This window comes from Chlamydotis macqueenii, chromosome 2 (genome assembly GCF_036417535.1).
Source record: "Chlamydotis macqueenii isolate bChlMac1 chromosome 2, bChlMac1.mat, whole genome shotgun sequence".
Taxonomy (NCBI): domain Eukaryota; kingdom Metazoa; phylum Chordata; class Aves; order Otidiformes; family Otididae; genus Chlamydotis; species Chlamydotis macqueenii.
In genome coordinates this window covers 17,509,861-17,535,761 of record NC_141557.1, presented here as the reverse complement: position 1 = coordinate 17,535,761, position 25,901 = coordinate 17,509,861, and the positions used below count along the sequence as shown (strand labels likewise).

At 42.2% G+C, this 25,901-nt stretch overlaps 1 protein-coding gene across 3 annotated transcripts in view; it reads left to right on the top strand.

Annotated features, from left to right (window-relative positions):
* Nucleotides 1–25,759, top strand: part of MYO3A (myosin IIIA) — a 119,518-nt gene extending 93,759 nt beyond the window's left edge. The window contains exons 29-35 of one of the 3 annotated variants that reach the window (XM_086741556.1): nt 280–415; nt 473–1,258; nt 1,980–2,118; nt 16,333–16,442; nt 20,693–20,733; nt 22,481–22,621; nt 24,305–25,759. In XM_086741556.1, coding sequence (XP_086597682.1) covers nt 280–415; nt 473–1,258; nt 1,980–2,118; nt 16,333–16,442; nt 20,693–20,733; nt 22,481–22,621; nt 24,305–24,419 — 1,468 coding nt within the window. In that variant the 3' untranslated portion in view covers nt 24,420–25,759. Of the gene's footprint in view, nt 1–279; nt 1,259–1,979; nt 2,119–16,332; nt 16,443–20,692; nt 20,734–22,480; nt 22,622–24,283 lie in introns of all 3 variants that reach the window. The other 2 variants (XM_086741555.1, XM_086741554.1) reach the window with 2 other exon arrangements.
* Nucleotides 25,760–25,901: the final 142 nt, after the last annotated feature.

Sequence of the window (25,901 nt, the reverse complement as noted above, 5' to 3'; positions counted from 1 at the left end):
TGTTTCATCAGCCCCCACACAGCCTAATTGTCATCCTATTGATTTTCCGTTAAGAGTTTAATAGGGATATCCCTTTTCACTCTAAGAAATAATAATCATCAGAAACACATAGATTGGTTTGCTATCTTTAATTTCAGCTATATGTACTAGATCTTTGCCATGTTTCAGTGTATCAAATTGCCATTTAGTACACAAACACCCCCAAAGGTAGTTGTAAAGTTGTCACTATCCTTCATCTCCTTCAGCTATAATTTTTGCCCCAAACTCTACTCCATCCAGGGAATCACTTAGAAAGAGACAAGCTGAAAATGCAGCATCCGTTAGTGAAAAGGAAAAGGATGAAGAACTTCAAGATAATGAGGAGAGTCCAGCTGGAGTGAAGAGTGCCCTTCCTAAAAGAGAAGAAGCAGCTGCTGTCGTTGTTCAGAGCCATTACAGAGGCTACAGAGTCCGTAAAAAAATAAAGGAAGAGTGCAAAAAAATAGCAGAGGAAGAATTGTCTGCTGTGGAATACCTTGAAGCACAACTGCAGCCAGCTCAAAATGATACACTTGAAGAAGTAGCAAATGAGGAGACTCAAGATGAAGCTCATGCTGTTACTGACAGCAAGTGCTGTGGGTACAGTGACACAGGGAACATACAGAAGCAACAGAAAATATGTACTGAAGCAGAGGGAGCTTCTGCGAAGCAGAACCCTGGAGTAGGACATGTTGGTGAAGGTGAAGAACAGGTCTTTTTGGAAGAGGTGTCCAGCAAATCTTCTGTCAAAATTACAGCTGAACCTAGTCCCCAGCAAGAGCAACACAATCAGGAAACAGTCAGTGCAGATGGGCAAAATCAAGAATCTGCTGTGGTTCAGCCCAGGACTGACAGGGATGTGGAAAGAAACCACCTGAAACATGAAGCAGTGATGCCTACAGGATGTAAAGGAATTGTAAGAAAAGAGTCACTAAGAGTCTCACAGAAGCAAGTTGAGGCAGAAAAACAAGGTTCAGAAGACAAAGAGAAGGCAGCAGTAGTTATTCAGAGCGGTTACCGGGGTTACAGAAGGAGGGGACAACTCAGAAAAGAAGGGAAGCTACCTTGCAAAAGTCAAGAAAAAACTATAAAGGAGCCAACAGAAACAGCACATGTTCAAAAAAATTATTCTCAAACTACAAAAGGCAGGGAAAGCACCAGTATGGAGGTTAAAGACTCTAAGACACTGAAGGGAGACTCAGAGAAAGAGGCTTGTGATTTGGCAGCCTTTTCACGGCAGGTAAGAAGCTTATAAGTGACGCATGTTGAGCATAATACTCTGAGCAATGACAGAATGGCAAAGATTTTTTTTTTTTTGGCTTCAGTGGCATCAAGGTTTTACTTTCTAAACTGAGACTGAGATTTTGGAACAAGTGTTCATTAAAATGCATATTTTGGGCTGCACGAGAAAATACCCTTTTCAGGAGGGAGGGAAGACAAAGAGTACTGGCAAAAAAATTATGTCAGTTTTAACCTGATTTAGGTTAAACGCAGAAGCTTTGCCTTTGTTTGTTGAAATGTGCATTTACCAGGCAAGGCCCTTAATTGAGCAGACTTGTGAAATGTCTCTGTAAATGAAACTAAAAGTTGTTATGTCAATGTCAGTGACTCAAGACACATACATAGAAGTATGCCTGCAGCTGTAGAAACTATTTTGCATCAACAAGGCACCATCTGCTCACATGTGTGAACCAATATGAAGTAGCTGCAGGACTGGGCTGCAGTGTGGAGTTTCCTACTTGTCTTTTTTTCTTCCTTTTTTTCTTATTTTTTTTTCCTTTGGTTTTTTCCTTCGTTTTTTTAAAGGGGATGAAGACATAAGTGTGGTAGGGGCCTACACTGCAGTAGGTGGAGCAATACGTTTTAAATTCGTTCTCTAGTCCACTATTTTAACTTTGATTATCTTGGAACATATATACTTATTTATATAGTAATGTAAAATCCTGTGTTATATTTTTCAGATATCAAAATTATCCGAAGACTATTTAGCATTGCAGCAAAAATTGAATGAAATGATATTGTCACATCAGCTGAGACCCGTGATGCTGTCCAAAGATAAGCAAGCTAATGGCCGGCTTTCTTCTCATGTTTGTCAGTCAGGTAATGTTGAACCTTACTGTTAGAAGAATTTTAATTTGTAAACAGGACTGTCAAGAAGTGACTCCTAGTAATGTTTTTAAAGGCCAGGGAACTAGTACATGAGTTAGCTGTGGCTTCTCATATGATTCAGGCTGTTCTTTTTTGTACTAAGGACCATATCAGTACATGTCTGGAACATAATTTCCAGAGAAATATCCAAGCCTGGTTGGGATTTACATATTTACCATTTTTCTTAGTATTTTGTTACAGTACTGCTTAAGGTTGGTGAATGAATCATTGTGAGACCTAGACGTAGCATCTCTAGAAGTACTTTGATAAAAATTACACATTGGCTCTTTTTTACTCATATGTTGCTCAACTGTGTGTGCTATTGGTAAGATATGGGACTATGTTTTAAAAACAAAATATTTTTTTAGATACTATGTCAAACAATTTACCAAAGTTTGTCACATATATGCTGAGTAAAGTTTTAGCTGTCCACAAATGCAGCTGAGGCTATCAAAACCTTTAACTCCTACCCATGTTGGTGAGTATGTCCTTAAAATTACAAGTAAAGTTTTATTAATAATTGGCATCCATTTCACTTACACACCTAAGAGGACATTACCTCTGAAAATACACTGCAAAGTTATTTATATTCCAGTTAACACAGACAGTGACAGTTTCCAAAATGCAAGCACGCTTAGAGCAGGTTAGGTGGTGGGAGGGGAGTACAGCGAGAATAAAGGTGGAAAACCTGGGATTCAGAGCATGCAGATCATTAAGACCTGTGCCTTACGGAGAGGTCCACAAAGAGCTGACTGAGCTACTCAAGCCTCTTCAGTTGGAATAGATATAACAGGATTTCCTCAGCCTATGTCTTGGGCTAGAGATGCAGAGGAAGATGAGGGCAAACATGGCAGATGAGTGGGTGGGTCTCTGTTTCTATAGGGGGGCTTCTGCCAGCCGGTGCCACTGCATCACTTCTGGGGATGATCTCTGCTCACCTCTGCAAAGCTGGGATCGGATCCAGGACTGTCCCTTGCTGCCCAGAGCTAATTGTACTATTTTCATCATAACATTGTGGGTTCAGTTGTCATGTATGCTGAAACTTCCTTCTGTTCCCATGGCTATGTTGAAGAGATCCTAAAAGTACTTCACCCCTACTTTGGAGTCCTCTCAAATGGGCAAGCTGCTAAAATGAGGGCTTGGTGTTTACAAAACCTAAACCTCTAAGTGTAAACTGGCTTCTAGTAGGTAATCTATATAGTTCAACCTGTTTCCAATACCGAAGACTACAAGAGAAGACAGATATGAAGTGGAAAAAACTAAATGCCATAATCCTTCATTAAAGACAGAGCAATGCTTGTGATTGTCATTAATGGGTTTGTACTGAGTTCTCTATTAAATATTGCTGATTTTTGACAAGATAAACCTGAGCAGTTAAACATTCATGCTTTGGAAAATAACTCTTGGTTCTTACATATTTTCCTACAGAATCTAGAGAAGTAGATAGCGGGAAAGGGAATACACAAGCCCCTGTTTTATCAGTTAAGATCTCATTACTTGCACAAGTGAACCAGGTGAGAATGTATCAGTATTTTCGTGGCATGTGCAAAATAGAGCAAAGTCTACCCTTCACATCGCTATAAATTTAAGTAGCTCTACACGATGCAAAAGGATGCCAGAGTTTGTCACCTGTGCATGCAACCCTGCTTGAACTGGTGACCAGTCAGCCACTTCACTTCTCATTATCTCTGAAAATGTCCAACTGCTTTAAACCTCTGTTGTGTCATAATACAGCAATTTTCCCATGGTAAAATGTGTGAAAGTGCTGTGTTGTATCCTTTTGAACACTGACATGAAAAATGTCATAGATTTCTTTGAACCAAGTCAAAATGCTTTTTAAGACAACACTGAAACTGTTGTTGAGTTTCACAAGAGACTAGCTCTTTGGCCTCATTTTAATAAGTAGAAGAAAAGAAGATTTTTTTACATGCTAATGTTGTGTGGCCTTAACAAAAGGAGGATTTATTTTCTTTATGTTTTCTCCCAACCAATGTCTGTATGTGTGACATGACAGCACTTAGCTCTTCTGTGCACTAGGAAAAATCTTTACAGAAATGCCAATGACTTACAAGTCCTCATTTTTTTCTCTTACTGATGCAAAAAAATGAATGTTTGCTATTTTAACTAACTACCTTTTGCAAAAAAAAATTGTCAGCAATAGTAATCATAACTTTAAAACAGTAGGAAGCATCAAAAAGAAAGTCCTGAATGCTCATATTCATACAGATTAAAACATACTTTGTAGTCAAAACATGCTCATTTCAAGATGGTTCAAGCAGAATTTTTGCAATTTTTTTTTCCAAAATAAACATGGCAGACACATGCTTTGGTTTTTATTAAATTGCTGTAAGTTGGCATGTAGACAAGATGAATACGCAGTTCATAAGGTGAATGCATTTAAAATAAAATAGCGGGTGCTATTTGTCTAAGAATCTATGACGAACTCGCTACAGAAAAATGTGCCACTAAAGCACAGGCCAGCTAAAATTGTCCTACCAGCCCTTAAACACTGTAAAGCGTGAGTTGGCTCTTTCTATCTCAAACCTAGCTAGCCGTTCCAGCCTGTTCGCTGCTGTCCAGCTAGTCACTCACTTGAATGCTCTGCTCCAGTAAGTCAGACCACCCCAAAAACCAGTCCTCATGCCGTTCTTATCAGAACTCCTGTTCCAAATCTTTCCATAGCCAACTTTCCCTTAATACAACAGACTTTACACTTTGAGCAGTGTCTGGCTCCATGGACCCTCTTGCCCAGTTGGTCTGAGATAGGCAACCATAGTTTGTGTTTGCTATGTTCTGTTGTGGACCCAAGTACCTTGTACAACTTGTGTGGCTGCTAGTGATAGATGTAATGAAGGTGGCTTTTGCCAGACATGGAACTTTTAAAAAGTGAGAAGGAAGCCCACCTGGGCTCTAGTCAAAGACCGCTCAGCTAGGACATGGAGTGATGGTAGCAGAAGCCTCAGCTCTGATTTCTCACATCTCCACGGCCATATTTATAATTGCTAGCCAGTCCACTGGAATACCTTCCTTGGTGTGGAATGTGAACTTTCTTTTTCGACATTCAAATATAATTCACACGACAGGAAAACTGTTTCCTTTCCAGCTATCATCAATGTACAGGGTACTGAAGGAAGGGAATACACTGCAGTAATTCCTCAGTTGGAGGGCTGGTTGGAGCCTAAGCATTACAGAACTCAGTCACAAAGCTGTGTTGTTGTAACTTAAGTAGGTGTTTATTATAGCAAACATGGTCAAACTAGTTGTAGAGAATAATTAAGTAAAAATATGCTTGTGTTCAGTTCATTTAGGCTGTACTGTCTACAGTCCAGGAGTTATCAGCATTCTGAATATCACACTTTCTTCTTGTATGCAATATAGTAAGATAACTACATAAAACAAAGACTTGAGGTAGTGTACTGCACATTTTTATGCTAAAGTGAAGCAGGTAGATGTGGTGAGTGATTCGCTGTCTATTAAACAGAAAGGAGCCTTCCTGTCTTATTGGCTACATTATGTGTTACAGCACAATTTACACACACTCTTTTACAGAAGGATTACCTTTTACTGCAGGTTTCCCTCTAGGGCTACCTTTGCTGTCCTACCATTTGAAGGCAATGATTGTTGAGCTTTGGCTGTTCTTTAAATCATATACTATTTACCTATTTGTAATTATTTTGGTAATTTACATTTATTTACACTTTTTCCTTCAGCTTCACTAGCTTTATATGTCATTTTAAACCTATAACACGTGAATTGTATTTTATAGCTGTATGCCAGACAGAAATGCTTCATCTGTGGGTAGGTGGCCATTGTTCAGTTTAAGAACCTAGCAGCTCTTCTAATAAAATATTTTCACACAGTGCTACCCACAGAAGCAGAGGAACTGTGGGGCAGCTGGATGACATACTGTGACAAATGTTCAGATTTTCAAAACTGTTTAATAACAATGCAAAGCATGCAGTTTTAAAAACATAAGAGCAAAAAGGTTAAATTAATCTTAAATTCACAATGTTAATTTTTTCTTAATTTATTTCTATTTATAAAAATGGATAAAGCAAGCTGCACAAGGTTCCTGGAATAAACAATTTCCTGTGGCTTGAATTTCTGAGTAGGTTATATTTGCTTGCTGAATGCTTTCAGCTAAACATAAGGGCTGCATCTCAGAACTGCACCTTTGGACTGCTGCTGAGCCTTGGGTTACTGTGGTGTCAGAATAGATGCACAAATGGCCACTGTCAAGTTTTTTGAGGTCAAAACCTGAAGTGAGGGGAATTTGATCATTATGGGAGCAATTTTTTTTTTCTCCAAATGAATAATGGCACCTATTCTTACAAGTATTAAATGACAGTTCAAGTACAAAATCTCAGGAAGATAATTTTCTATATTTACCATGAAATTCACATGGTACAAGGAACTCCAGTGCAGCTGAGGACCTTTTTAGGTACACAAAGCACTGAGACAGGCGGGGTTTTAGTCCAGGGTTCCTTCTGCTGTAGGCTGCCACAGCACTGTTTGTGGAGGTTTCATGGGCAGGATTTGCAAGGAAAAGGGAGCCCATGTAGCACTGGGTGAGCAGAACAGTATCCACTGGCCAGTCCTTCTTCTCTGCAAGTGAGTGGCCAGCTAGTGAGACTGAGAGGCCAGGTGTGGGACTGGAGAAAAGCGGGGTAGTCAAGTGCTTCTGCTGTCTGGTCGGTCTCAGCTATGGGAGTGGCCCTTGGGACACCATGCAGCCAGGACGTACCAGATCTGTGTTGGGCGTTGCTCAGATCCATTGCAGAGCATAAGATCTGGGAGGTCACGAAAGTGGATTACAGCCATTTTGCTTAAACATCCTCTCTTAAATAGCAATAATCCCAGGTCACCAGCCTCTCAGAAATGAGAGTATTACTGTCAGTTGGAGACTGAAACTGCTTCCCTCAGTGGGGCTAGCAGGACTTAGGCGTGAGAGATCACACACTCAGCTCCTGCTGGATGCAATCGGAAAGTTCTCGGTCTCTTGCAGTTCCTGCTTCTAGGTCTGTGCCAGAATAATCCCTCTGTTTTTTTCCAGATTGCTAAGAATTTGCACCCTTCAACCATAATTTCCAAATCTGCCTGTGGTAAACATCTCATGAATAAACAATACCTAAAAATTACTAACCGGAGTGTTAAAGAGCAATACTTTTCTATGTGCAAATCCCACACTTGAGTAATTACATCCTCAGACTGTGTACAATTAGGACAGTAAAAAGGCATGCACATAAATGTTGTGAGCAGTAATAGCTGTTCACTTCTCATTATTAAGTCCCGGAATTCCGGTTGCTGTATTTGTATTTTTCTGATTACTTCCAAGCCCCTCTACAAAACCCATACAATTACTGCTCTTATTCTTGTTTTTCTTCCTGCTTTATACTGAGCCTGGCTTTATACTTCCTGTACCTGTAAGATGTGGAACAATGCTGAATCAAACATGTAACATTTCACTTAAACGAGCTGAAGACAGGTTTATCTGTTTCCCCAGATGGCCTAATAAATAGAGACCTTTCATCACTTAGATGCTTATCACAGCTGTAACCACGCTATTTCTCCAGTCTTCAATATAAGATCTGTTGTAAGTCATACATTTATTTACATTAACATCCATGGATGTTGATTCCTCGAGATTGTTGTCTTCCAAGCTTATCATTGTATGTCAGAATGTGCAGACACAGTTCAACCTAAAGGGCTGTTGATACTGACTCATCTTTATTCAAGCATTTCTTGCTCACACTTGAATGTTTCAAGCACACGCATCTCTCCACAGTTTCTGTAGTTTGTGGTGGTGTTCAGCATACACATGCATGAAATGAGCTGGTCCTAAATTTCATTCTCCCTTTTCTTATTTTTTCAGTGTATTCGGAGCTTTCCGCATGGGCTGAGTACGAAGGCAGTAATACCTTTAACTGAGCACCGTAGAGTCGAAGAGTGTGTGTGTGTGCAACTCAGACAGGAACCTTTGAGGTAGCATTAAAGGAGTTAGCCGAGATACTGACAGGAATAAGGAATTTTCCTTAGATTTGCTAAACCGCAGCTCGCGCCAGAGCGGCTGACGAGACGTGGGCGGGGCCAGGGGGCAGCGGCGGTCCGGCCCCTCTGCCCGTACAACGCGCGGCGTAGGGAGCGTCCGCGACCCGGGGCGCGGCGGTTTGCGCGGGCAGGGCGCGGCACGGAGGGCGCCGACCCGGGGCGTTTGCTGTTCCCCACTCTCAGGGCAACATGGCCAACACCCGCCTGAGAGCAAAGGCTGCAGCTCTAGCCGGGAGGCCTGCACCGGTTCCTCCTGCGGCGGTCGATGCCTCCGTGCAGACGGAGCAGCCGAGGGGGGAGGCTGCGGTGCAGACCTCGGGCTGCAGGCAGAGCCTGGCCCCTAGTCCCGGGGCAGGGGCAGGCAGCAGCCCTGGCTGCAGAAGGTGTGCCCAGGTGGAGCAGCTCCTGCGGCAGGTGGCTGAGCTGCAGGAGGCGGTCAGGAGGCTGCGAGACATCAGGGAGGCTGAGAGGGAGCTGGATACTTGGTTCCAGGCACAGTCTGCACCGGAACCGCAGCACCCAGTCAACCAATCAACCACCGTCCCGTCCCGTCCCGTCCCCCCCCCACCCGGACACACAAGGTAAGCAGGCAGGCAGAAGATGCCACTGAATGGAAAGTTGCAAGGGCAAGGCGCAGCAGGAGGAAGAAGCAGCTTCCCGAGGTGCCCCTGCAGAACCGCTTTGCCCCTCTGCAGACTGAAGAAGTAAGACCTAGCACCTCGGGGGAGGCACTGGAGCCGTGCTAGGTAGCCCAACTGGCTCGCGTGATAACTAGTGCAACCCAAGAAAAAGAGACGAGTGGTAGTAGTGGGTGACTCCCTCCTGAGAGGTACGGAGGCACCCATCTGTTGACCCGATGCACTCTCTCGGGAGGTGTGCTGTCTCCCAGGGGCTCGTATCAGGGATGTCGCCGAGAGAATACCAAGCCTCATACGGCCCACAGACTATTATCCACTACTGGTGTTTCATGTGAGGGCCAGCGACACAGCCGGCAGCAGCCTGAGAAACATCAAAAGGGATTTCAGGGCCCTGGGTTCAACAGTCAAAGACTCTGGGGTGCAGGTGGTATTCTCGTCAATCCTCCCGGTTGAAGGGCAGGGACCTGGAAGGGCCAGACGTATCTGGCAGGTTAACTCGTGGCTCAGGGAATGGTGCTACAACCAGGGCTTTGGGTATCTAGATCACGGGGCGTGCTTTGAGAAGCCCAGGCTGCTAGGGGCGGATGGCGTGCACCTTACTGAGAAGGGGAAGAGTGTGCTTGGACAAAGGCTTGCCAGACTCATCCAGAGGGCTTTAAACTAGTGTTGCTGGGGGAGGGGAAGCACAGTTCAGCCCACTGCTGTCAGCATTGTGCCAGTGCCAGCACTGAGGGTCCAGAAGCTGAGGAAGGATCGCAGGTACGTGCAAATGAACTTAAACTGAAGTCCGAAAGAACTCCTGTCACTCCAGTCAGCAAGTCGGCTTTGTCGGGGACCCAGCTGAAGTGTCTCTATACCAATGCACGCAGCATGGGGAATAAACAGGAAGAGCTGGAGATGCGTGCACACGAGCAGGGCTACGACCTTGTTGGCATCACGGAGACGCGGTGGGATGATTTGTATGACTGGAGCGTCAACATGGAGGGGTACAGGCTTTTTAGAAAGGACAGGAAGGGGAGATGAGGAGGGGGTGTCGCTCTCTACGTCAGCAACCGGCTGGAGCACGTGGAGCTCTGCCTGGGGATGGATGAGGAGCTGACGGAGCTTATGGGTCAAGATTAGAGGACAGGGACAGACAGGGGATGTTATGGTGGGGGTCTGTTACAGGCCGCCTGGCCAGGAGGACAGAGCAGATGAGGTGCTCTATAGCCAGGTAGGAGCAGCCTCACGGTCACAAGCCCTGGTCCTCATGGGGGACTTCAACCACCCTGACATCTGTTGCAGAGACAACATGGCAGGGCACAGGCAGTCCAGGAGGTTCCTGGAATGTGTGGACGATAACTTCCTCCTGCAGGTGATAGAGGAGCCAACAAGGAGGGGTGCCGTGCTCAACCTTGTGTTCATCAACAGAGAGGGGCTGGTGGGGGATGTGAAACTAAAGGACAGCCTTGGCTGCAGTGACCATGACACGGTGGAGTTCAAGATCCACAGGGCAGCAAGGAAACTACATGGCAAGCTCTCTGCCCTAGACTTCAAGAAGGCAGATTTCAGCCTCTTCAGGGACCTGATGGGCAAAGTGCCTTGGGAGGTGGCCCTGGAGGGAAGAGGGGCCCAGGAAAGTTGGTCCACATTCAAGGAGCACCTCCTCCAAGCTCAGCGGAGGTGCATCCCGATGAAGAACAAGTCGGGCAAAAAGGCCAGGAGGCCGGCGTGGATGAGCAAGGAGCTCCTGGACCAACTGAAAGTGAAGAAGAAAGCCTATAGAGGGTGGAAGCGGAGACAGGGAGGACTACAAAGAGGCTGTGTGACTGGCCAGAGATCGGGTGAGGAAGGCTAAAGCCCTGACGGAATTCAGTCTGGCCAGGGATATAAAAAGCAACAAGAAAAGCTTCTATAGGTATGGAGGGGACAAAAGAAAGTCTAAGGAGAATGTAGGCCCCCTCTGGAAGGGAACTGGTGTCCTGGTTACCCGGGACATAGAGAAGGCTGAGGTACTCAATGACTTTTTTGCCTCAGTCTTCACTGATAAGGGCTCTTGTCTCACCACCCAAGCTGTGGAAGGCACAAGCAGGGACTGCGAGGATGACGAATCGCCCACTGTACTCAAAGAGCAGGTTCAGGAACATCTGAGGAACTTGGAGGTGCACAAGTCCATGGGACCTGATGAGATCCATCTGCGGGTCCTGAGGGAACTGGCGGATGAAGTTGCCAAGCCACTGGCCATTGTATTTGAAAAGTCGTGGCAGTCTGGTGAGGTCCCCGATGACTGGAAGAGAGGGAACATAACCCCAGTTTTTAAAAAGGGGAACAAGGAAGACCCGGGCAACTACAGGCCGGTCAGCTTCACGTCTGTGCTTGGCAAGGTCATGGAGCAGATTCTCCTGGAAACCATGCTAAGACACATGGAGAGCAAGGAGGTGGTTGGTGACAGCCAACATGGCTTCACCAAGGGCAGATCGTGCTTGACCAATTTGGTGGCCTTCTGTGATGGGGTGACAGCATTGGTGGACAAGGGACAAGCAACAGATATCATCTACCTGGACCTGTGCAAAGCTTTTGACACTGTCCCACATGACATCCTTTTCTCTAAACTAGAGAGGCATGGGTTTGATGGACAGACCACTCGGTGGATAAGGAGTTGGCTGGATGGCCGCACTCAGAGAGTGGTAGTCAACAACTCGATGTCTAAGTGGAGACTGGTCACGAGTGGAGTCCCTCAGGGGTCCGTGTTGGGCCCGGCCCTGTTCAACATCTTTGTCGGCGACATGGACAGTGAGATAGAGTGCACCCTCAGCAAGTTCACGGATGACACCAAGCTGTGTGGTGCTGTCGACACACTGGAGGGGAGGGATGCCATCCAGAGGGACCTTGACAGGCTGGAGAGGTAAGCCCATGCCAACCTCATGAAGTTCAACCAGGCCAAGTGCAAGGTCCTGCACCTGGGTCATGGCAATCCCAGGCACAAATACAGGCTGGGCGGGGAATGGATTGAGAGCAGCCCTGAGGAGAAGGACTTGGGAGTGCTGGTGGACAAGAAGCTCAACATGAGCCAGCAATGCGCCCTTGCAGCCCAGAAGGCCAACCACATCCTGGGCTGCATCAAGAGGCGCGTGGCCAGCAGGTCGAGGGAGGTGATTCTCCCCCTCTACTCTGCCCTGGTGAGACCCCACCTGGAGTACTGTGTCCAGTTCTGGAGCCCCCAACATAAGAAAGACATGGACCAGTTGGAGAGGGTCCAGAGGAGGGCCACAAAGATGACAGGAGGGCTGGACCACCTTTCCTGTGAGGACAGGCTGAGAGAGTTGGGGCTGTTCAGCCTGGAGAAGAGGAGGCTCCGGGGAGACCTTTTAGCGGTCTTCCAGTACCTCAAGGGGGCCTACAAGAAAGATGGGGAGAGGCTGTTCAGTCGGGCCTGCTGTCACAGGATGAGAGGTAATGGTTTCAAAATAGAGGGAGGTAGATTTAGATTGGATATTAGGAAAAAATTTTTTACAATGCGAGTTATAGAACACTGGAACAGGTTGCCCAGAAAGGTGGTGGAGGCCCCATCCCTGGAAACGTTCAAGGCCAGGCTGGATGAGGCTCTGAGCAACCTGATCTAGTCGGGGGTGTCCCTGCTCCTTGCAGGGGGGTTGGACTAGATGACCTTTGAAGGTCCCTTCCAACTCTAACCATTCTATGATTCTGTGATTCTTTAATGTTACCTGGCAGCCACACTGTTCACGTGGCTTTGTTATTGATGACCCTTAACTCTGTAATTCATTCATTCTTATGGAGAATGACCTTAATTTTCATTAAACTTTCCATCATCACTTGATCAAATGTATGTTGTGACAGTCTGCTTCAGGTTTGAGCAGGAGAGAGATTAACTTCCAGGACACGGGTTAGAGCATGGCTGACATTCACCGTTGAGGTTCAAAAGCAAAGCATCCAGGTCATGAGAGCAAAACCTCTTTCTATTGACTAATTGAGTACTGACTGCATGCACTTAAGCAGTATGAGGAAAGTCCTTCTCCGTTTCAACTTGTTGTTCAGCCTGTCTTGGTAAAACCTTTAAAAAGGAATATCTGTGTAGCATCAAATGATTTTGTTTCTGATTTCTCCTACACATTGCTTCCAAAGCAGGGGAATGTGCCGCAGCACTGAGGACACCTGTTCAGGTAGATGTAACCACAGGGCATGGGCTGGCTGCAGAGCCGGGAGCCTCAGCACAGTCCTTCAGTCCGGCTTCTTGGCTGTGTTAATGACTAACTGGGACATAACCTTAAGCAAGTCTCCGCGTATCTTGCTCTGTGTGTCTCATTTACCCTGCTGGTAGGATAGGGGTGATAGCACCAACCTGAGATTTGCAAAGTGCTTTGACAGCTACTGTTGTGAATGGTTTTGTATCAATGTTGTAATGTATGTATTTAAATCTTTGTTAGATAGAAAGCATCGGTTTTCCTTTTACATATAAACTGCCAGATCTTGCTAGGGATACTTGAAGTCTTAAGGAAAAATAGGCTATAAGATAATTTACTATGGAGAGACTGTAATTCAATAAAAACCTTTTATTTGTAAAGGACTCTAAAAGCAACATAATTGGCCCATTAATAAGTGAATTCTTTACTCCTCCTTTCTGCTTCATTGCCTACTGCAGAAAGGTATAGGCCATCTGGAAAACATGCGCATCAAACTCACCATTTATCAGGCTTGGGTATTTAATTTGCCTTCTGGATTTCTGATTTCTGGAATTATCAGCAACTAATCAACAAGTAAATTTTACTTTGTGCAGTGAGTTATCCAATACAAGCAACTACCACATCAGCTGTATTTCGGTAGCAGTGAACACACAAATGTAAGTGCAGAAGGAAATCACAGGTTCACTTTCTGGTGAAAGAAGGAAAGCTAAACCCATCAAACTATTTGGAGACAAAACTCAGAATTGCATTTTCAGCCCTCTGTGTAATTTTAAAAAAGAATGATGGAGGTCCAAGCTGAGAAGGCTGCCTGGCCCAATGTGGTATATCTGTCTCCTCCGTTCTTTTGCATAGCTCTTGCATGTGTACAACGCATCAGCCGAGATGAAAAACAATTTTTTACTGAAACCCATAGCATTGTCAAAATTATGTCTTTTTAATGTCAGAGGAGTCGTCTTTGCAGAGTACATGTGCAAGAAGTATACAGGTAATTTCAGTGGAATAATTGTAATCTAGAATATGATAATGCTTGATGTGTTTGACAGTGATAAATTATATAACGTAACAGCATACATAGTGATGAATTCTTAGGGGACAATAAAAAGCCTTTAGGTATTATGAGAGCCTTTTCCTTGGGATTTTCCTAAAACCCCAAATTTGGCTTCATTTTCTTTTTTTCAGATTTTCATGCAATCAGGATCTTTGACACAATTTTTGAAAATATCCTACAGATGAGGTGTTAGGTGTTTCTATTCAACTACACTAAATTTTAAGGTGTTTTTTTAAGGTGTTGTTTCCATTTTAGGCTCCTCTTGTGTTTAAAAATAAAATGCGGAAGATATGCCTCTATTCTCTCACAAATGGAAACCCAGATAACTCCAGGTGGCCCATTTGAAGTGCAGCAGGGTAACAACAGCCCACATAAGAGCACAGTCAGGCCTGCTGTACCTATACAAATCAAAGAATGTAATTTGTATTTAATACAGGTTACTGAATTTATGGCATCTAAATTTCCTTGTCTAACATGAATTATCTGTACCCTAGCTTAGAAAAACACCATTATTCTCTTAAGTGCAAAATGTTAAAAGATACTTGTTCATTCATTACATGAGAAGCAGTCTGCATTTTAGATAAGAAACTGAAACAATACATGTAATCATTATTCAACTACAATTTAAATTAACATTATTCGTTCTGGCTCCTCTGTATATCCATGACCTTTAAAAGCCTTTATTTATCACACATAACAAAAAACTTACACAGCTAATTTTGCAGGAGTCAACACCGATGTATTACTGATCGTTTCTCATTTTAAATGATTGTGCCACCTCCTTAATTTAAAAGATGTCTGATGTACGTGGGAGAGTTTTTATTTTTGTCATGTAAAGGGGTTTCTGATGGTCATTAGAGAACAAAATACCTTCTTCCTTCTAAGACTCAATCACATCTAGGTAGCACATCTGGGTTAAAGTTGCTTCAAGTGAAAGAGGATTAGATCAGCAGAACACACTTCAGTCATTCATTGGGAGCTAGATCCTTGTTCCACCCACACACTATATTCATTTATGAATAAGGACATCTTTTTTTCTTATGGACTCTCTGACTACTTCTGTGATGGGACAAGGACAATATAAAACCTCACTGGATAATGCAATATACCTGGACAAATGGTTCACCATGCCCAAACCTTGTGCTGTGACTTCATTGTGACATGACATTCATGTGTCCCTGTGACCCATTTCTATTGTCAGTGTTATGCTGCTGCCCATCCCCCTCCTCCTTCATCATGAAGGAGCCCCCTATTAACTTTTCATATAGCTGAAGCCGATTGTAAGGTGATGATGCTCACCACGCTGTACATTTATGGTCCTTCAGCCCACCAGAATCAGTTCTGTGGTCTCCAAGAATAAGGCATTAGGAACCCTGCACGCTATGTAGGCTCTGTGACAAACAGCCTATGAACCCTTAGCGACCTTATATCTTAGTGCTGTCAGAACTGCATACAGGTTTCTAACAAGCAAATATCCAAGACATTTTTTCTAGTTCCCCATGTGCCAGCCAATGTAATCCAGTCAGTGTCTAAATGTGAATTTGGAGACTGCCAGAGGACAGCAGTGTTAAAATCTTGATTTTGTTTCCATCAGAATGAAAGCATTTTTTTGCATGTTTGCGTAAAGTTTTTGTAGAAATAGAGACCAGAAGCTGAGTACACTACACTAGATTACACTGGATGGGATGGATGTGATCATGCTGTATTGCCCAGTGGTACATTATTTCGCTTGAAACAAAACAGCCTCACCAGGAGACCCTGGGGAAAATCTACATCATGGTAATGTACAGGACCAACCTCTGAATCAGAGATCGAATGCTAGTTCCTTCATTCAGCACCTTAAGGATTGACCCGAGTCTGAAAAAGATCTCATCCGCGCAACCCAGGTCCCTGTTGTGAGATGGTAGCCTTCCAGTGTCTGTTACCCTTCAGAGCCCTTTCTGAATGTGGAGCATCGGCCCTTTTCAGAAGGAGAAGCCTGTGCCAGGCAGACTGCTGGGCTGTCCCAGCCTGACATTCATTACGTGGCATGTGTCCATGTGGGTAGTCAGGACTTAAATGGATAAACCCATTCTCCTTTCCAGTCTGGTGATGAAAATGCCAAAAAGAGTTGCTTTCTTGAGTTACAGCTAGCAGTAAAAGTGGCTGTGTGGATTTTTTTCCCCTCTCTTTGGTGAAGTTCTCTCCTGTTTTTGTAAAAGTCTCCCATACTGTGAAGAAATAATCATTGCTATCGTCTGCTTTTTCACAGTTGCAGCCAAAGTAGAAGACTCTCGTCCAATGCAGAGACCCCCAAGGAGACCACGGAAGCCCAAGACATTAAATAATCCAGAAGACTCTACCTACTACACTCTAATACATGTGAGTTTAGCAAGCTTTTGTGGGCTAAAACTGCCAGATAATTCCCACCTATAATTTCTTTCTAACTGCCCAATTCCCTATATTCCTTTCTAACGGGGAATAAAAGCTGTGCCCTGCTGAAAGGAGGCAGGCTACAAACTTCATATTTCAAACTAGACTTGAAATTAAGGTTCAGAGTTACCCTGACTGGGGCCCTAGGTCAGGCCATTTTTTACTTTTGTACCTAAAAATACATGCATCCATTATATGCATAAGCAGCGCTTGCACTTTCAGTACCCAAATTAAGTGCCTAATCTCTGTAGTTTCTTTGTAAGTCACAGGAGAGAAACAGGTTTGTTCAGAGAGCTATTTTGAGTGTCTAAATTAATGCTTGATCTTGCGGAGAGAGCAAATATTAAAATAGGCTGTATTAGTATGCACACTATAACTTCCTTTACAAATGTGTCAGATTGTGATTATGAAGGAACTGGCAAACACCAAAAGCTCAGGAGACTAATGGATTTGAGTATCTCTATAAATAACCGTTGGTCCAAGTTCAGCTGCCAAGGGCTGCTTTCCACTCTTTACTTCAGTGCCCTTAAATATAGGGGAAAAAAAAAAGGCAAGAAAGTAAGCAGAAAGACAGAAAATGTAAAAGTAGCTCAGAAAGCAGTTCCAACAAAAAAAAAAAAAGCAATTAAATTAATTTGCTCGAGGTGCCTGTATCTTAGTGACCTATTTTAACAGCCGGTGAGAGCCCAGCTAATAAACTAACTGTAGCAATTGCTTCTCCTTTCAACAGAAGGTGTCACCAGGGCCTTTAGTGTGTATGTGTATGGCTGTGTTTTATTATGGAGGCTTTGAAATAACACAGCTTCAGAACAGTGATATTCTGAAAATAAATTATATTCTTAAAAATAAATTGGCATATAAGAATAAGGTTTGTTTTGTGAAACCTAGATTGGTGAGATGAAGGACTGAAATCACAAAAATCATATAATCATTAAGGTTGGAAACGACCTCTACGATCATCAAGTCCAACTGTCAGCCCAGCACCACCATGTCCTGAAGTGCCACGTGTACATGTTTTTTTTAATACCTCTAGGGATGGTGACTCCACCACTTCCCTGAGCAGCCTGTTCCAATGGTTGACCACTCTTCCAGTAAGGAAATTTTTCCTAATATCCAGTCTAAACCTCCCCTGATGCAACTTGAGGCCATTTCTGCTTGTCCTATCACTAGTTACTTGGGAGAAGAGACCAACACCCACCTCGCTACAGCCTGTTTTCAGGTAGTTGTAGAGAGCAATGAGGTCTCCCCTCAGCCTCTTCTTCTCCAGACTAAGCAGTCCCAGTTCCCTCAGCCGCTCCTCATAAGACTTGTGCTCCAGAACCCTCACCGGCTTCATTGCCCTTCTCTGGATGTGTTCCACCAATGTCTGTCTTGTAGTGAGTGGCCCAAAACTACACACAGTATTTGAGGTGCAGCCTCACCAGTGCTAAGTACAGGGGCACAGTCACTTCCCTACTCCTGCTGGCCACACCGTTCTTGATACAAGCCAGAATGCTGTTGGCCTTCTTGGCCACCTGGGCATACTGCTGGCTCACGTTCAGCTGGCTGTCGACCAGCACCCCCAGGTCCCTTTCTGCCAGGCAGCTTTCCAGCCACTCTTCCCCAAACCAGTAGCGTTGCATGAGGTTGTTGTGACCCAAGGGCAGGACCCGGGACTTGGCCTTGTTGAACCTCATACAGTTCACCTCGGCTCATCGACCCAGCCTGTCCAGATCCCTCTGCAGAGCCTTCATACCCTCAAGGAGATCAACACTCCTGCCCAGTTAGATATCATCTGCAAACTTACTGAGGGAGCCCTCGATCCCCTCATCCAGATCACTGATAAAGATATTAAACAAGACTAGCCCCAAAACTGATCCCTGGGGAAAACCACTCGTGACCAGCTGACAACTGGATTTTACTCCGCTTACCACAACTCTGGACTTGGCCATCCAGCCAGTTTTTTACCAAGCAAAGAGTGGGTAAAAAAGAGTAGACCTGTCTAAGCCAGGAGTTGCCAGCTTCTCTAAGAGAATGCTATGGGAGACAGTGTCAAAATTAAAGGCATGACACTGAATTCTGTATTAGGAAATTTCTGAGGGGAAGGTTAATATTGAAGTAAATGCATACATAGAATGCCAAAACTATATAGTCAGGAACACAATATTTCCTGAAAACTAATTTCTTACATGGCCAGTTCCATATCAGAAAATAGACATCACATCAGTGCAAACAAAAACTGCAGTAAAGCCATTTAATTTTTACATGAATTTTTAGGAGCAGTTTTTCAAGGTCTTAGTCAATATTGCCTTTAATTAGTTGTATTTTTCAAGAAGATAAGAAAAAGAGAAGCCTGTCTTCCTGACATTAAGTTCACTGGTAAGGGAAAGGTTCACCATGAATGTCTACTACACTGAAGCTTGGAAAGGGGACCTACTAGTTCTTAAATTTTTAGACCTTGGGCAAGTCACTGAGCTCTAACTTGAGGGTAGCCACCTTTTCCAGCTATCATGATTTTTCTGCTTTATTAAAAAATCTCTGTGGCCTGCAGGTATTCACAGATGATTATCAAGCCCAGATCACTTGAAAGTGAAGGCACAAAACAGGAGTGCATTTTTTTTAAAAAATCCTCCCTTTTCTGAAAAACCAGATATTTCTCTCACATCACGTTACATATATTAATTAGTGTCCTGGTTTTGGCTAGGATGGAGCTAATTCTTTTCCCAGTAGCTGCTGTGTTTTGGATTTAGTATGGGATTTGGTATGTGAAGAATGTTGATAATAACGTTATTAGTTGTTGCTAAGAGGTCAAGGACTTTTCTCAGCTTTTTGCTAATGTGGAGGTGCAAGAAGCTGGGAGGGGTATAGCCAGTACAGTTGACTCATACTGGCCAAAGGAAGTATTCTGTGCCATAGATGTCATGCTCAGGACGTAAGGGGCGTTGGCTGGTGGGCTTCTCTCTCTCAGGATCATTCCAAGATCACTCTCAATTCTGTTCCTTGATCGCTGCTTGGGACAGAGTGTATCAGTCATCGGGTCATCGGGTGGTGAGAGATGGTGCATCATTCATTCTGTATATTTTATTATCCCTATATTTTATTATTATCATTACTAATATATATCTATTATTATTATTTTCTCTTCCTTTGCTGTCCTAGTAGACTGCCTTTCTCTCAACCCACGAGTTTTCCTTCCTTTCTGATTCTCTCTCCCATCCCCAAGTGGCAGAGTGAGTGAGTGGCTGTGTGGTACTCAGTTGCTGACTGGAGTTAAACCACAATAATTAGACATCTTCCATTCTCACTCCTCTCCTTGCATATCAAATGAGTATAAGTGGTGCACAGGTGTAAATGAAGTCTGACAATAGCCCATTGTTCCTGCAAGGCACTAAAAGTTTAGTTTGGGGTTTATTTCTGTAGATCAGCCTATCGGTTTGAAATAATATGTCCTGAGCCTTTATCTGCATAAGAAGTGTCTGTCCATCAGGATTTCTGGTTTTCAGTGACTTTAAAGTGATGCAATTCACTAGTTCTAGTAAATTTTCACTCCTTTGCAAGAAACACAATTAAGACCAAAACGAAGACCATCTGCACTTAAAAATACTGCTTATGAAGTGTGATGTGTTAGATGCTGCAGCATAGCATTGTTTTGGCTGTAGGGACAGAAATCTATTAGAGATAAGAAATTATTCACATTCCCTATAAATCTCTCTCCTCGGCATTTCTGGATGTTTTGTATCCTAAAAATGCTTTTGCCACCTAGTATACTGTTTTATAAATGTCTCTTTTATTCTACTAAAACCTATGACACACTGCATTGACATTAATGAGAAGAGGATTACGCCTGCTCCCACTGCGGTGCGTGCATTCATGGAAATTCTCAGGGCATCACAGGAAATTTGCGTCAGTGAGACAGTGTTGTCAACCTCATTAAAACAACTGTACATATTTGAAAGTTTTAGATCTCCTTTTTTGTTCTGATGGCGATTACCTTTTTTTCACAGTATGGCAACTGAAATTTGGGAGTAACAGTGCTAATCCCATTCTCAGTCTCAAAGATTCTAAAAAGATATTTTTCTGGGGCACTTGCTCAGCAAATTAGGTTCTCTATATCTTCTTTTAATGAAATATATACAACACTTTCCTACCTAATAAATTTATTAATTGCATCTTTGCATACGCTTTCCTTTCAGTATTTTAATTACTTTGTATTTTCTTAGAAATCAATACAAGACGAAAAACGGAAACCAAGAAAAGAAAGGTAATTTTTTCATTATTATCTGACTATTGTAATTTTAGTACTCTAGAAATAGTTCTTAGCTGTACTTCAACCAGGCAAATACAGCATTTTAAAAAGCATGGTAATTTGGTGATTCACAGGAAGGGCATCACATACCAAGTTAAAATATGCAATTTTCATGACAAAAATCCATTATAGAATTCCATCATTCAGTTTTACTACAGCATGGCCCTTTACCATGGCAACACAAGCACAATAATAAGTTAAGATAAGGTCCACATCAAAGATAGTTCTGACACAGGAAATAATTGAAGGTGCTTTAAATTCCAGTCAAAGAAATGAGCAACCAGTTCTTTTTTGTTAGCAAAACCACAAAGACTGTTAAAATTCTCTCCTAAAAATATATGACTGTTTGGAAATAGATCATAAAAATTAAAACAATAATTATTAATAACAGGTAAAGAAGAAATTTAGCCATTGAAATTCCAACAGAAAGTCTTTTATTCACAGTATAACTAACCTATTTTGATGGATCTCAGCAGAAGTAAAGGAAGCAATAGATATATTCTGCCCTTCTATATCTTGGATCCCTACGTGTGCTGCAGATCTGGTTCACAGCTGCTGACATGTATCATAGCTTTATTTTATTTGTGTTTCTATACGTAAGCTTTTTTGCTGCTCCCCAGTGACACTGCTGTGGTACCACATAGCGTGTGTGCTATGGTAGCCTGTTCACAGACGCAAGATGAATGAGCTCTTAGCACTATCCTTTGCTCAGGTTGCAGAATACAAACTTCCTATATAAAATATAGATCTTAAATTAAATTATGTGACATTATATGCACATAATATGTGCGCGCAGCATCTAGCTTCATTCAACCACAGTTAAAATTGCACTTGATTATACCACTGCTTAAAGGAGTCACTTAATGTCCATGTTCCCCATGTCTATTCTGTTACAGCTCTTCTTCTGAGGTCATTTGAATCTTGACAAAATTTCACATTTCATATTGTTATCTCCTGTTTAGCCAGGAAAAAAAATCCAAATCTAGTGTTTTCTCTCATTTGGCCTCAGTTTGCTTTCACTCATCTTAAATCTAGTTAAGCAGCTCCATGACTGCATCTTCTTTCATGTGCTGACTCTGTATTAGTAGAACATAGCAACTGAAATCAATGAGTTATTTCGGGTTTCTAGCAATGTGAGAATTGAATTCTGAACATTTTTTTTTCAGGTTGCTTTTAGGATATTATTTTTTCCCTAGCCATTCTAAACTGGAGGTTGGGATTGTTTTTTTATGTACTTATAATACCCTGGATAGCATTCATCTAACAAAATAAGAGACATCTGCATTATTGACACCAATATCTGAACTAGTTGCTTTAGACTCTCTTCTTGTACTCAGAAAAAAAAAAATAGGCATCTTTAGGGAAATAGTTAATCTCTCTCTCAAAGGGATAACGAATATAGGTCAAAGAATTATACCATAAAAACACCTCTCCGTTTAGTATAATGGCAAACCCAAACAATTCCAGTCATATATTTCTGATTTAGGAACATCTAAAATTATTTAGCATTTCAAAATTCTCAATATCTGCATCATACAGCAGTTACATTTCAGAGACTGATTTCTTCTGCTTATATATGTATTTCCTTAGATCCTCAACACATAAACACAACTAATAATGATATTTGGTTGCCTTATTTTTGAATGTTGAATATAACATTGAAAAGTGAAACTGTTAACTTAGTGTACTTATTTATTGACAGTCTGAGCAAAGTGCTAGATTTAGATATCTACTACCAAGAAATTTCATCTACTGATTCCACCTCAAAGGACAGCAGTTCTACCACAAGAAGGAAGAGACATCCAGCTGAGCGCAGGACTTCAATTTTAAGAGCTACTGAGCGGTAATTAATACAAAATAATAATAGGAAAAAATAAATGTTATATATCCTTGTTGATATATTCAAATTATTTGTAAAAGGAAAGATACACTTTCAAATCAGACATAAATCTATTTTTTATTCATGGAATCTTGCCAGATTAACTTGGAAAATGTGTACCTGAAAATTCCCATTGTCATGTAGTAGGGACCAGCCTACCTGCTAGTTTTTGGCTTCCCAAGTTCCAGATGAGAGGAACAGACATCCTGCTGTAAATCTCTGATCTGAAATTGAATTAAACTAAAGCAGAACCTAAAACTTGAATTTCTGACTCAGTTAGCCTTTAAACAGGGTGGGCAGCCAGGAGAAAAACCCTAAAGGGAGAGTTTTCTCTACCTCATCTCTTCTCACACAGACTTCATAGAGGATGAACTCTGCTAGGCTAAGGCAATTCAGAGTCTCGCTCTTGCTAATAGACCCACACACATCGCATGTGCAAACACGTATTTATGTATCTTGATATATTAGTATCTTCTTGTGTCTCCATATATGTAACAGAAACTTGGAAAATGCCTAGGTCAAAGGTTTAAGGGAAACAATACGCCTGAGATGATTGCTGAGTTTGAGTAACAGTAACAGAGAAAATGTTTGTAGAACGTTCTGTGCCCCTTATGTATTTTATATTTGGCATTTTATTCAGGTAGGATCTAAATTCATTTTAGGAAGGTGTTGTGAAGGCATAGAATTAAAAATAATACTATCAGGGAATTATCATAGAGTTTACATCCCTTGGAAAATATTGCATTTCTAGGGTGGTTAATTACACCAAGTCTATCACCCTGAGGTCTGGTTTAGGAGAATGAGAATTTTGCCACTGACCTTACTGTGTGCTGCTCTGATTGCATCCCAATTAGCCATAGTGAAAAAAGTCTGCCTAACTTTTAAGTTTACACTGTTATCTCTGAGGGCAGATGAATGCAATTAATAAGCATTTCTGCACTTCAGTATCTCTCAAATGAGGTCACCTGGATCTGAAGACTGTGCAGTCATTTCAATCCACAGCAGTGAAGCACTGAGTATTTTTTATTTGGCAGTTTAGCTTTGATGCTGGTAGGACCGGTGGTGGGGTACGCCTTTAGCGTAGAACACTACAAAATTTTGTTACTATTTCAGAGTAATATACTTTTGCAATAACTGAGTTTTCTTTTTAAACTTGCTCTATGGTAACACTTGATGCCAAGTCACTATCCCAGACTGTCAGAGGTGGCTTCCACAACACATCCTGCCATCTGAAAAAAAAAAAAAAAAAAAAAAAAAAAAGAGATGAGATGGCCATTTACAGTGAGCTCCACAGGCAGGTTAAAAACAGAGCAAACAAATTTATGCCAACTGAAAATCTGGTTCAGTAACCATCAGGCAAATGCTACTGCAAAGCACCCCCGTGTTCTCAGTGTTTTTATGTCCTTTTATAATGTCCCCTTCATAGAAGAACATGTTGTTCTTCTGTGTTCATCTGCTTTTAATATATAATGTGTTTGTTCTGAGGTGCCTGCTTTATGCAGCGCAGGAAGAAGCCTAGCAAATTCAGATGGTTTTTTTCTTCCCCCTTTTATTTTTTCCCCTGAGGTTAAGCAGTCGATTAGGAATGTTTGCCAAGGTAAATGTTTTGGCTTTAATTTCTAAAAGACTTCTGCGCTTAATCCCTAGGTCGAGGGTTGCAGAAAGCCCCCTGGAAGAGAGTAAAACTGAAGATAATCCCTATGACTACAGACGACTGCTGCGGAAGACCTCACAGCGCCGGCGCCTTATCCAGCAGTTCTAGCTGCTGCTGCTGTTCCTGCTGCCATTTGGCTTTTATTAGCATAATCTTTTTTATCATTTTATACCATGTGCTTCCTTTTTTTTTTTTTTAATCTCTAATGTTTCACGTTTACAATGTGTGTGTTCATGTGAATATGAATTACTGTGGTTTACAGCCCAACACCATAGCAAAGGGACACTGTCAGTCACATATCATATACCTTTAAAAAACCTAATATAAAAATCAGCTTTCTTTTGGATACCACTGCTACATCTTAAAATTATTAGACATTAAGCAGCTTAAATCTAGTTTACTCTCCTCAATGCATATTTTTTTCTTTTTTTGCATTTCATCAGCCTCATCCAATTAAAACAGATCATTTAGTTTATAGTTCCCTAGTTAAGCTTTCAAATTCCCATATGCACCTTCAGCAAACCTTAGTTATTGTTTCTAATAAATTGTTTTACAGGAAAAATTACAAGAACACCATAGGGGAATTTCTGCTCATTTTAGGTTTACAATGCCTAAATTTTGGGATGAACTGTTTGTGGCACGCGTCAGTCTAATGAAAACAAACATAAGTGATTAATTGCATAACATACTGTGGCAGTTTATTTCATTATTGACTTTACTGTAGCCAGTTTTAAAGGTCAATATTGTGTGTATAATCTTTATGTTGGAGATGTCCATTTATGGGAAGTATATCCAGCCCTCTCCTTTGCCTCTGAGCTTTGTGACTAAATGAGGAACTTAAATCGTGTTTGCTTTGTTCTCCTTTGCATTAGATTTTTAGGAATCTTAATCTCTGGGGTGCCAAGAAAGGAATAGAAATACACTCTCTGGTTGATTGCTGCCTAACTGTAATAATCATCCTTAATCAGTTCCACTAGAAATTAGGTGGAAATAAAAGCTATAGGTACCGTGTTCAAATTTTCCCCCAATTCCTTACTCAAAAGACCTTATTTCACAGAAACCACAGAGATAATTGCTGAGCTTCCTTTCAGGATTCATAATTGCATGTTCCCAGCTGCAAAGCAAGAGATGGCAAATTTCATGATGCCAGTATAAAGGCCTGATCCTGCTCCCTTGCTTAGCTCTCCTAAATACTACAATCAGCGGCAGCAGCCAGCCACAGGGGTTGGGTTTTTGTCTGTTCCCCCCACACCCTTGGTCCTTTCCCCAGAGACAGGTAACCATTGCTTCCCGATCTTTAACTAGTTACAAGGCTGTGCACCAAATCTAAAATTTGCTGCAATATAAAATTTGCAATACATTGTTTAAATTTTGAAATCTGTTTTAAAGTTGCTTTCTCATGTATTATTAAAATGGTAAAGTAAATAAAAATGCACAGGGCAGTGATACGGTTGGCTGTGTCTGAATTACACCCAGAACTGGTGAAAACGCTGGGGACTGGGACAGGAGCAAAGTGAGGAAGAGCTCTCAGCAGCCTCTCGCCGTGGAAAGCCTGAGTTACGGTCTACGTTTCCTGAAAGCTGATGTGAT